The sequence below is a fragment of the Peromyscus maniculatus genome, chromosome 4 (assembly GCF_049852395.1).
Source record: "Peromyscus maniculatus bairdii isolate BWxNUB_F1_BW_parent chromosome 4, HU_Pman_BW_mat_3.1, whole genome shotgun sequence".
Lineage (NCBI taxonomy): Eukaryota > Metazoa > Chordata > Mammalia > Rodentia > Cricetidae > Peromyscus > Peromyscus maniculatus.
Window position 1 is genome coordinate 108,990,724 of NC_134855.1, and position 13,086 is coordinate 109,003,809.

The 13,086-nt window shown below is 40.6% G+C and overlaps 1 protein-coding gene across 4 annotated transcripts in view; it reads left to right on the top strand.

The window, feature by feature from the left end:
* Atrn (attractin) overlaps nucleotides 1-13,086 on the top strand; it is a 151,679-nt gene that overhangs the window by 93,870 nt on the left and 44,723 nt on the right. For all 4 annotated transcript variants that reach the window (XM_076570657.1, XM_006984562.4, XM_076570656.1 and 1 more), the window contains exons 22-24: nucleotides 3,540-3,634; nucleotides 7,177-7,255; nucleotides 9,202-9,359. In XM_076570657.1, coding sequence (XP_076426772.1) covers nucleotides 3,540-3,634; nucleotides 7,177-7,255; nucleotides 9,202-9,359 — 332 coding nt within the window. The remainder of the gene's footprint in view (nucleotides 1-3,539; nucleotides 3,635-7,176; nucleotides 7,256-9,201; nucleotides 9,360-13,086) is intronic.

Genomic DNA, 13,086 nt, shown 5'->3' on the forward strand with positions numbered 1-13,086 from the left:
AGAAAAAGGAATTAATTTTTGACATATGCAATATAATGGTAATACAAACTGTAGAAAAAAGTATGTGTGTATATGGGCGGTTCTTGACCTTAGGTAGGAAAAGTACTTTTCTGTAGCTTTTGGGGAGGTCTTTACGTTGTAATCTTCTACTTCGGCTTCCCAGGTAGCTGGGACCACTGGTCCTATGGAATTCTTAGCTATGATTCTAAAACTGATTCAGCAAAGAAAATATTAATGTGTACTTTTTCAAAATTTAAAACTTACATTAAAAAAAAAATTGGGTCTGCAAATTTGGCTCAGTAGTAGAGTGCTTGCATAGCTGCGTTAATCCCTAGTACGACAGAACAAAACATTTTTAAAAATGAAAAACAAGCTGGGTGTAAGGGCACATGCTCATAATCCTAGCACTTGAGATACGCAGGCAGGAAGATCATGAGTTTGAGGCCTGTCTGAGCTACATAATATGAAACCTTTTTCAAATAATACTTATATTTTCTTCTTCAAAAATATTTTTGTTGTTACTTTATGTGGATGCGTGTTATTGCAACATGTATATCTGTGTAATGTGTGCACACCTGTTGCTCTTGAAGGCTAGAAGAGGATGTCAGTTCCCTTGGATCTGGAGCTACCAACAGTTGTTAGCTGCCATGTGGGTGCTGGTAATAGAACCTGAGTCCTCTGGAAGAGCAGCCAGTGCTCTTAGCCACTAAGCTGTCTCTGCTGCTCCCAGCCTCTCTTCTTCAATTTAAGACAAAGGCCTCACTGTGTAGCCTCAGCTGGTCCATGTGTAGAATGGCTAACCTTGAACTCACAAAAATCTGCCTGCCTCTGTCTCCTGAGTATTGGGATTAAAGTAGTACACCACCACACCTGCCCCTACAATTTCTACATTTGATAAAAATCTTATGACTAGGATATAGTGAGAACTTTTAGAACCAAATAAGAAAACAGTTACAGTTAAAAGCCAAAACAAACAAACAAACAAAAAAAAAACCTCTAGCACTGAAAAAAAACCAAATTTTTAAAAAACAGGCAAAGATTCACTAAGGAGAATATGAATGAAGAGTAATTAAAAATCAACAAATACTTCAAAAATACTCAGCATTATTATATTGCCATAGGTAGGTTATATATTTAAGACCACACAGTGAGGCAGAGGCCTGAAATGACTGTAATCAAAAGCTGACACTGGCCTGGGGTGGTCAAGTTCTTGCTGTGAAAGCGTGAGAACCTGAATTTGAAACCCAGAACTCATACAGAAAGCCAGGTGTGGTGGTGAGGGCTTCGAATTCCAGCACTAGAGAGGTGGGGCTCCCGCCAGGTAGGTAGTCTACCTGTCCCAACAAACAAGGTGGATGGCGCCTGATGAATGATGCCCCAGGATGATCTTTGGCCAGCATACATTCGACATATAAAAAGCTAGTTCTCTGGTTTACTAGAAGACAGGTATAATCTGTTTTTGCATTCAATCTGTTTTAATAAACCTTCTTTGGTTAACCATATTGAAAAAAAAAACAAAAACCTGACCTTACCTGACTGAAAAAGGATAGAGTTTTAATAGCCAATTCTGACAGTTATTGATAGTATCCTTACTATCATAATGACTAGAGAAACCAATCACTTCTTAAAGATTAAAATCTGGAAACAGAAGACAAATTGAAAATGGTATAGTCACTTTGAAAAACCATTTTGCACATTATTTAAAAAATTAAAAGTGGATTTATCATCTGGAGCTATTGCTCAGTTAGTTTTAGGTTTAGTCCCCAGCGCCACATAAACTGGACATGGTAGCACACAAACCCAGAAAGACCAGAAGGTCGAGATCATTCTTGGCTACATAGTAAGTTCAAAGCCAGCCTTGGGCTAGAGGAGGAGGAGTAGTAGTAGTAATAATAATATTAATGATAATAATAATATAAACTTGTAAGTTGAACTTATCAGTAACTTCCTTACCCCGTGCTTCCCAGTTCCTGGTTGTCACCCATTCTGTCTTTGGTTCCTGTGAATATCCTGGTGTGGTATCTGATGGAACCATAGTGTTTGTCTTTCGTGTCTGCTTAATACTTGGTGTGGTGCCTTTGACACTCATCCCTGATGGAGCACACTTCAGAATTACCTTGCTTTGGGGCAGGTGTGTAGCTGAGCAGTGGAGTGCTGCCTTAGCATGCACGAGGCTCCAAATTCAATCCTCAGCACAAAAAAGATCCAAGAGGAAGCAAAGGCCCGTTGTCACAGCGGAGCTGATACTGCACTGTGCCTTCCGTGGTTGCTTGTCCCCTCTTCTGCCTGTGGTCACTCGTGTGGCTTCTACCTTTTGACTCTTGTCAGAACTGTCAACATGAGAAGTACAATGAGACTGTGTGCTAGTTCTGTGGGTGCGTTGTTTTGTTTTGTTTCTTTGAGGGGCTGCTGTTACTGTTTTCTATTACACCTTATAGTTCATTACATTTCCAAAAGCAATGCACCAACATTTCTATTTTTTTTTATATCCTTATTGGCACCGATTTTCAATTTTCACTTATTTTGGGGGCATTTTTTATTTTTGTTTTTGTTTTTTTAGTAGTAACCATAATAATGGACATGAAAAAGTAGCTCATTGTAGTTTTGATTTTTGTATTTCACTGATTCTTGGTGTGGTTATCTTTTTATATTTTTATTGGCCCTTATTATATCTTATTTGGGAAAAGAAAACCTCTTCAAGGGTCTCATTATGTAGCTTTGGCTGGCTTATAACTTGTGTAGACCAGGCTGGCCTCAGTTTCCCACCTACCTCTGTCCCCTGATTACTAGGATTAAAGGCATATGCCACCACACCTGACAATCTTTTGCCCATTTCTAAGCCAGATTTTTATTGTTGATTTGTACAGCAGGCTTTAAAATTGTATAAGTGTGGCAGTAAGCATGCTTTAAAGCTATATCACATTGGTATATGATTGTTTTCTTCCTTCCTTCCTTCCTTCCTTCCTTCCTTCCTTCCTTCCTTCCTTCCTTCCTTCCTTCCTTCCTTCCTTCCTTCCTTCCTATCTATCTGAATAATAAAGTTATATTCTTTATCCAGGACTTTGAAGACCCTTTTCCCACAAAGTCCTAGTTTCTACTATATCATTAGTCTATACCTTTGTAACCTTAAGTAAAGCATAACTTGTATAGATACGCAGTTAATATTTGTAGATTAGATTTGAGCCAAAACCTCAGTCAGGGTCTTGGTAAGTAAGGTTTGCTGGGTAGTTCAAAGGATACTGCAGAGATTTGTTGTCTTTTGAAAAAAAACTGTGTAAACTGGCCATAGTGGCACACACTTGTAATTCTCACACCTGGTAAGCGGAGGCAGGAGGATCAGGAATTCAAGGCTAGCTTAGGCAACATGAGACCCAGTCCTAAAAATCCTGGGGAGAATTTGTGAGTAAAACAAACTATGCCTCCAGAGACATGTTTTGTTTTGTATCAGTTCTTTTTTTTTTTTAAATTCTTATTGTATGTGTGTGGTGTGTATGATTTGCCTGTATCATTTTTTAAGTGTGTATTTTTTCTTTCCATAGATACCCTTCTCATTGACTATCAGTTCACTTTTAGCCTGTCCCAGGAAGACGATCGCTATTATACAGCCATCAATTTTGTGGCTACTCCTGATGAAGTAAGCATTTCTTTCAAGATGTCTTATTTTGTGTTGAATTTTGTATGGGTCCTTTTCTTGGTCATCCTGGACAGAAGTACTGCATAGTAGCAGAACAGTCTCAGGGTGGGAATATACAAGGTAATCTTTCATATATTTTTTTTCATTTACTTGACAGTTTTATACTTATATGTAATATGTTTTGATGATATTCAACATCTATTACCCTCTTTCTTCTCCCTCATACTTAGTCCCTCTTCTCCCCAGCAAGTCACCTCCCCTCCCTTACATGTGTGTGTGTGTGTGTGTGTGTGTGTGTGTGTGTGTGTGTGTGTGTATGTGTGTGTCCCACTAAATTGAATGAGTTTCCTGCTGATTGCAAGAGCGTGGGCGGGAGGTTATTTACTGGAGCATGGGTGCCTCACCAGTGACTCCAGCACTGAAGAGAAGGACCCCTCTTCTCAGGCAGCCTTTAACTGCCACTAGTTCCTTGGGGAACAGGGTGATGTTTAGAGTCTACATTTCATCTTCTTTCTACTCAGAAGGCAGACATTACTAATGTTTTTAAAGTAGTAGTAGAATAATGTTCATGATGGTGTGTTTAGAAGATGAATTATTGAGTGAGCACTTTTTTAAGATTTATTTTTATTTAATATGTATGAATGTTTTGCCTACTTGTATACCTGTGCAGTCATGTATGTGCAGTGCATGTGGAGGCCAGAAGTAAAGGTTGGATCCCCTGGAACTGGAGTTACAGATGATTGTGAGCCATCGCATGGGTGCTGGGAACCGACCCAGGTTCTCTGCAAGAGCAGTGAGTGCTCTTCACTGCTAGGCCATCTCTCTAATCCCCAAGGGGCGAGCAGCTCTTGAAGTAAATGTGAGAATTTGCATTTTAGATTTTCCAGGTGCACCTTAATTTTTTAAAACTATTTTATTTCATGTTTATGGCTGTTTTGTCCCTGTGTGTATTTGCCTGATGCCTGTAGAGGCAAGAAAAAGGCATTGGATCTCTTGCAATTAGAGTTACAGATGGTTGTGAGCCACCATGTGGGTGCTGGGAATTGAGCCCTGGTTTTCTGTCAGAGCAGCAAGTGCTCTTAACCGTTGACCCATCCCTGTGACACCTAGGTGCGTCAGATGAATGGCTGTGGGAATTATGTATGAGGGAGGTGTGTGTGTCCATGTCTATGCCCGTGGAGGCCAGAGGTCAACCTCAGTGTCTCTGTTGCTTTCTCCCTTCATTTTTTGACGATGGTTGGGTGTACCCTGTGATCTTCCTGTCTTCTTGTCATTAGCACTAGGGTTACAAGTGCATGCTGCTGCCGCACCTGCCTTTTTACAGGTCCTTCAGATCCCCATGCTTGCGCCATCTCCTTAAATTTTAGTAGAAGCTTATAGCAGAGTACCACAAGAGAAATTTATTACTGCCTTAGTCATGAGCAAATATCAAAGGCTCAGTCTTTCAGAGTGTAATTGATAGTGTTCATTTTATTTTTTAAATAAGCAAATAGCCAGTCATGGTAACTGTACTATACATAGTCTCAGCACCTGAGAGGTGGAGGTAGGAAATCAGCAGCTCAAGGCCAGCCTCAGCTGTGTAGTGAGTGGAGACCAGCCTGATCTATGTTTGTTTTGACAGCTATACTCTGTCAAAACAAATAAACATTATGGAATGTTTGTCATACTTGTTAACAAGGTTGATGACCTTGAGAGGCTTTGGACTTTTCTTCATTCTCCTATTCTGTTGTGTTTTTTGACAGATTTCTTACTAGATTTATCCAGATATGTATGTTGTATCTTTTACAAAATGATAAGGATTTTAGTCCTTGTCATGGGAAGAAATAGCTGTTAGCTGTGTGCTATCAGCAGATACTTGTTAATATAAATAAATAAGCACACATCTGTCCTTGAAAAAGAAGACAGAGTTTTCTTGAATGCAATCCTTGCTTTGTGAGAGAAATCTCTCATTTGGAAATCACAATTTTGAAAATGGCTATTGTAAATGTTTCCATTGTGGTTTTCTAGTATAACTATCAAATAGTTTTTTAAAATGATAAATCTTAATTTTCTAACCTTTTTAAGTAACTTTTTAAAATGAACATTTCCAGCATGGTTGGATTAATTTATAAAATATAAGAATACAGCATCTAAGGCTGAAGAAATGACTCAGTGGTTAAGAGTACTGGCTGCTCTTGCAGAGGACCAGGTTCCATTCTCAACACCCTCATGACAGCTCACAACTATCTGTATCTCTAGTTACAGGGCATCTGATGCCCTTTTCTGACTTTTCTCCAGCACCAGCCATGCACATGGTACACAGTCATACGTGTAGGCAAAAACATCAATATACGTAAAATAACATTTTTTTTCCCAAAAAATAATATAGCATCTGATTGGTTTGTAAAACAATTACTTGGTCCTTTCTTAATTACTTTTGTATTTGCATGACAAAACACCATGTCTAAGGCAACTTATAAAAGAAAGCCTGTAATTTGGGGCTCAGAGTTCCAGTGGGTTAGATTCCGTGAGCATCATAGCAGGGATTCTGGCAGCAGGCGGGCAGGCATGGTGCTGGAGCAGTAGCTGAGAGCTTACATCTTATCCTTAAGTAGAAGACAGAGAGAGAAAGAGCTAATTGAGAATGATACAGGCTTTTCAAAACTCAAAGCCCACTTCTAATGACTCACCTCCAACAAGGCCACACATCCTAATCCTTCCCAAGCAGTTCTACCAACTGGGGACCAAGTATTCAAATATATGAGTCTATGGAGGCCATTCACATTCAAATCACCACAGGCACCAAGCAAGATTTGTTAGTGAAATTTCAGTGAAAACTAAAAATATTAGAATTTACCTAGCACAGCTAACAGTGACTTATGTCCAGCTCCACAGATTCCTCAGAGATAAAACCTCATTTATTAAAACCAAGAATCAAAATGAAGCTGGCCCTTTGAACTGCTGTAAAAGGAAAACAAGATTTTCAAAGCCAAGAAACGATATGCAGACATACTTATGATAATTTTAGTGAGAGAAATATTTTTAAAATCAAGAATGTATATATATTATGTTTTAAATTTAGTGCATTTGACCTGTGTAAGATTTTTAGAAACCAATTCCTATTTGAGAGACATTTCATAATATATGGATTAATCATATGAATTTCAGTTATCATTAAATAGAAATTGGACCACTAGATCAGATGTATTCCTGGTAAGTGGGAACCTTGGGCATTTTAGAACAGCTGCTCAGAAATGCTGAAGATAAGCTCCTCTGACAGAGGACAGAAGGTGAGGGTCCTTTTTTCATGGGGCTGACATCGGATAAAGTACTGGATTTCACACTTCCATGGGAGGCAAATGAAATTTTATTTTCAGCTTATTACTTGTGTTGAGGAAAATTGATAAGAAATGTAGCCACCTCTTTATATGAGCACGAGCTCCTCTTGAGACATGAGATCGTCTGAAATTAAGATGGTTGAGAATAGTAAGACCTGCTTGTCGCTGTGTCCTAAAAATCTGGAAAGTGTTAACCGTTTTCTAATCATGTGCATTTCTCATCAGCAAAACAGGGATTTGGACATGTTTATCAATGCCTCCAAAAACTTCAACCTCAACATCACCTGGGCTACCAGCTTCTCAGGTAAAGACACACCCAGAGAAATGATGGAGTAGCAAATGTAGTATAGGAGTGGGGAGGGGCCTCTGGAGCTAGATGGATGAGCTCAGAGTCCACCTTTGCCAGTTAGGAGCCGTGACACCTTGAACGGGCATGTACGCCTCCTAACCTTAGGATTCCTCAGAGTGAGTCATCAGGCCTTGCCTCCGACGTGGTAGGTCTGGGTTTGTTGGTGGTCACTCCCTGCTCGGCTACCACCTCTTACGTCCTTTCTGTGCCACAGTCTAGCACTGTGATCATCTCTCTGTCTGTGCTTCACAGGTGAAAATTAAAATGACTCGCAGTTTGAAGAAATGAAAACTTTTTCAATGAAAAGGGATTTTAATATGTAGAAATAACCATACTTTGGTAATTAAAATAAGTCTTAAAAGCACAGCTTTTCCTTTCTTGTTTATCTTATGGTGACGCACTAAAATTCTGATGGCCCTGGTATAGCAGTTAAGATAAATAGCTATTCCATAACTTGATAACTCTGTAGAGAGACATAGGTTTGAATTTACCTGCACTGCGGTGTTAAACAAGTTATCAAATCTTTCTTTTCTTTTTAAATTGTCTTTTAAGTTTGTTTTATTTAATTGTGTGGTTGCTGTTGCCCGTGTGTATGCAATGAGTATACCATGTATGTGCAATGCTTGAGAAGGCCAGAAGAGGGCATCGGATGCACCCCCCCTCCCCCCCAATCTCCCCCCCCACACACACACACACTGGAGTTACAGACAGTTGTGAGCTACCACATTTGTCCTGGTAATAGAATCCAGGTCCTCTGAAAAAAACAACCAGTACTCTTAACTGCTGAGCTGTCTCTCTAATCCCAAGTTACCTAAATTTTCTGATACAGTTTCCTTCTGTATGAAATGATATGGTAAAAATACCTTGTTATATACAAGTGTATTCAACCTTTATATATTGCAACATGTTGGGCCATATTCATAACTATGCCTGAATGGTGGAGTGTTACAAGGAATAAATGAAATAAAGGAAGTACTTGTAGTGCTTGAAGTTTAACTCATGCATAAAGAAATGTATTTGTTTGTTTTGAGTCTGCACATACTCATGTTCTTGGCCAATGGAGTATACAAAATGTGGTAGGACCATCTAGAAACAGATTTATACTAGGTAGGGTCCTGAATGCAGTGTTAGCTGGTGACAGAAAGGAGGACTGAGTGGCCACGTGAGCACCTTCTTCTCTGTTAAGACTTGAGGACATTTCTGCCTAGGAAGTGATGGTTGAATAAGTGTCCCTGGTCCAGAGGCCTGAAGCATTGTCACATTTCACAGTGTGAAGAAGAAATACAATGGACCTGAAGTGTTCTGTGCAGAGTGAATGCCAGTGCCTGTTTTATTGTATGTGTATGAATGTCCTGCCTACATGTATCTCAGTGCATTACTTGTGTACCTGATGCCCATGGAGTTCAGAAGAGGGTGTTGGGTGCCCTAGAACTGAAATTACAGGTGGCTGTGAGCTGCTGTGTGGGTGCTGGGATTCTAATCTGGAAGAGCTGTTGGTGCCCTTAGCTGCTGAGCCATCTCTCCAGTTCCCACCAGTGCCTCTTATAGGAAGGACTCTAGTGATAATTTCCTGACCACATGTGCCATGTTCAGTGTGGAGGGTTTGGATACAAGTTTATGTGTCAGTTTGCTTAGGTTCAAATCCCAGCTCCATTCCCTGTGGGCTGTCAAACCTGAGGCAAGTTACTTAATGATTTCTTGGAACTTCAGTTTTTCTAATCTATAAATGAGGGTCTGAGTGGGTTGTCTGAAGTAGAGACTCAGCTCAAAGGCTGTTCCTTTGGCATTGTAAGTGGTCAGTAAACTGTTACCCTCATTGCTAACGAGGGACGACTGTCTACTGTCATGCCCTATCTCCTCCAAAAAAAGAGTCTTTATTTTCATTCTCTGCTTCCTTCTAGCTGGAACCCAGGCTGGAGAAGAGATGCCCGTTGTTTCAAAAACCAACATTAAGGAATACAAAGATAGCTTCTCTAATGAGAAATTTGATTTTCGCAACCATCCAAACATTACCTTCTTTGTTTATGTCAGTAATTTCACCTGGCCCATCAAAATTCAGGTAAGAACTCCTTTTTAACTTCACTGTATGAAGATGGTGGAATCTCTTTAGTGAAGACTAAGTTCCCTCATTTGGAATCGGTGGTCACTGAAAAGTACAATGATGCTTTATCTTTGAGGATCCTTGGTATAAGAATGAGTAGCACATGGATGTTGTTCTAGAGGCTGGGGAGATGCTCAGTGAGTGCAAGGCTTGATGCACAAGCAAGGGGACCTAGATTTGCATCCTCAGCACTCACATAAAAAGTGGGACATGCAGTGTCCCTGTTACCTTAGCAATGGAAAGCAGGAGACAGGAAGATCCCTATGGCTTGCTGGCCAGACAGTCCAAGCTGAATCTGTGAGCTCTAGATTCAGTGAGAGACCCTGTCTCCAAAAGTATGGTAGACAGTGATTGAGGAAGACACACCCAATGATCTCTTGCCTTTGTATGCATGTGCACATATGTATACCTTCACAGTTGTGTGTACACAGAGAGAAAATATTCTAAGAGTGTCAAATCACTTGTGAAGAAGGGTTCAGAGCACTTTTAAAAGCAAGTTAGAAGCTATGCAAAGTATTACTTTTGTAATATCAGGAGTTGGGAGACCAGTACAGGAGGATCACCCTGAGTTTGAGACCATAGCAAGACCTTGCCTAAAAAAAAAAAAACAAACAACAACAACAAAAAAAAAAAAACCAGCAAAAACAACAAGTTGATTGGCATTTAATAATGTATTTATTCCTTGAGTACTTGCTATGTAAAAAGCCTTTAGAAATACAAAATTTTAATATGGAATTGAGTATAAATGAAACAAGTACATGTAACCAATAAGGTACAAAACATGACATAAGAAAAGATGCCAAAGTGGTGTCTTAGTTACAATTTAGAGTAGGCAGATGGAGAAGGCAGCAGTAGGCAGTCTGAAGTGCTGTGTAAAAATGTAGACTTTCGAGTGGAACAGACAGGGGTTGGATTGTTGGTTCCTGTGCAAATCACGGAGCCTCTCCAATCTGCAGATTCTTTATGTGTGTGACCAGAAGGGAAGTCGCAGGGTTAGTATTACCTACCTCCTGTCACTTCTGTTGTTGTCAGCCTGCTCTTTGGTTCCGAGGAAGCTAGTGTGTTCCTATCCAGGACCCATGGCTTCTTTGAACGTTTTATAATCATGTTCTCTGAGTTCCTGCCTCAGTACTTCCTGTTCCTAACTTTATTTTGGGTGAATGTGCTGTCAAGGAAGTGTAGCTTCTTGATGGGGTCTTTTGCATCTTCACCTGATCAACTTCAGAAGTAATTCAGTACTGATGACTGGCATAGGTTTGGAACTTAGTTCTTGCAGGTTTGTCTTCATGGGACTTTGGCTGAAGACAAGAGTTAGGTTGTTTTCCCACTACGCCTTTTCCTGTCTAGATGGTCTCCAGGCCTGTTCATCTTTGATGCATCTCCTTGCTCGTACAGTTTCCTTCCTTGCCAGTCTTTTAAGCAAAGGCCATGCTCCCTTTTCTATTTCTCTTTATCTGTTCACTCATCAGCCCACAGGATAGCTTCTTCCTTTCCCCGACCTGGAAAGAAAGCACCATCACATACCACACACTTGAATCACTGTCTTATGTGTCTCCTTTCCTTTCTCTGTTTTCTGGTCAGTCACTTGGGAAATTTACTTCATTAAATGCTGGGGTAGCCAATAGTCTGGCCTTGGTCTTCTTCTTGCTTCACTCCACAGAGGTTTCTGGGTGACTTAATCCTACTGGTGTGCGCTGGTGCTTCTCCATGCTGTCTCTAGTCTGGCTCCCATGGAAATGTCACACCAGTATTCTTGTTGCTGCCTTGACATCTCTGCCTGGACATTCACAAACTTCCTGTGTTTAGTGCATAGTCATTCATATTAGCTAACCCCAGCATCCTACACTGTCCTCCTCAGTGAATATAAGACTGTTCTCCCTGATGTACAAGCCAGGCTTGTTGGATTCCTGGTATAAATTCAGTTCGAGCCTGATGTACTGTTTTGCCGGGGTGTCAACGGGAGCGACCCACCTGTGGGAGAGAATGAAAGGGACGGGGAGACACGAAAGGATGACAGCAAGACAGTGTTCTGATCAAGCTGCAAATTCTATTCTCCTCAGCAAGGCTTATATAGCATGAGAGGGGGAGGGGGCAGGGAGGAGGGAAGGGGTGCACGACGTGCCGTAGGTGCAGGTAAAGGACTACGTGCAAGTCGTGAGGCTGCTAGGTGGTAAGGTCACTGGTCAGGGCCCGTTGTTCTGTTGCTATGCTACCTGACCTGCCTGACCTGTTCTTTATCTTTAGGGGCACCTGGTTTAGGTGCAGGGGCTTGTTCTCTGGCCTAGCTAGTACTTTTCCATGGTCCACGTTTGGTGCCTGACAATGTACTTTTTCCTTAGTTTACATTATTAGATTCAGTTTGCTAGTATCTATTTGATTTGCATCTAAGAGAATGCCCAATAATTTTCCTTCCCTATCCTTGTTATGGTTTTGATGTCAAGGCTAAATTAATTTAATCTTTTAAATTTTTTATTACATTTTAGTGTGTGTGTGTGTGTGTGTGTGTGTGTGTGTGTGTGTGTGTGTGTGAAGGTCAGAGGGCAACTTTAAGGACTCAGTTCTCTCCTTCCAGCATGAGGTCACAGGGGATCACACAGGCTTTATTGCAAAGTCAGGCTTGGTAGCAAGTGCCTTATCTGACCTGAGCTAACCTTCAATAATAATTAGGATTTGAGGAGGATTTTTTTTCATCTGTGTTATGTTGTGTTGCATTGTTGTGTTATTGAGACAAGGTCTTACTATATACACCTGGCTGACCTGGAATGTACTATGTAGCCCAGGCTGGCCTCAATTCACAGAGATCTACCTGCTTCTGCTGGGATTAAAGGCTTGTACATCCACATCCAGCTCTTTTTATCTTTTGAAGAGATTAGAATTACATGAATATCTATTCTTGCTAAGTCATTTGATTCTAGTGTTTTATTTGAAGAGACTTTTTATTTTTAAAAATCTACTAAATGAACTTTTTTGGATATTTTCTATTTTTTTTTCTTCTAAATGAGTCATCTTGGTATTTTTTTTCTAGATAGTAGTTTACTTATCTTAAATGTATTGATATAAACTTGTCCACTCTTTTTTTATACCTAATTATTGCAGCATCTGTTCTTGTATAAACCGTTTTGTAAATCAGTGTCCACAGCAGCATCATTCCCAATACTACAAAGGTGCAAATAACCCAATGCCATAAGCAAATGAGCAGATAAATGAAATGTGGCATATGATGGAGTCTTTAGGAGTGAAGCTAATATGTGAGTGAGATTCTGATGCATGCTCTGACATGGGCTAGGGAGATGGATCTGTGAGTAGAAATGCTTGACTCACAAGCTTGATGACCGAAGTTGACCCCAGAACCTGTCAAAAAGATGGGAGTGCAGTGGTGGTGTCTTTCCCCCCAGCACTCTGCAGCAAGATGACTGGCAGAGGCAGGAGAGCTGGCTGGAAGTTCTCAGGGGCAGCTGGCCTCAGGTACCCAGTGTAGCCGCGAGACATGCTGTAACGAGAGAGCTGCCTCCCGCAAGCAGTGCTGCTGAAATAGCATGGTCACAAAAGGACTGATACTGTTTTTATCCCACTGATGTGAAATGTCTAGAATACCTAAGTTCCTAGAGTCAGGAATCAGTTAGAGATTAACAGTGACTAGGGGAGCAGAACATAGAATTGCTGCCTTCAGGTTATTAGAAAGTTT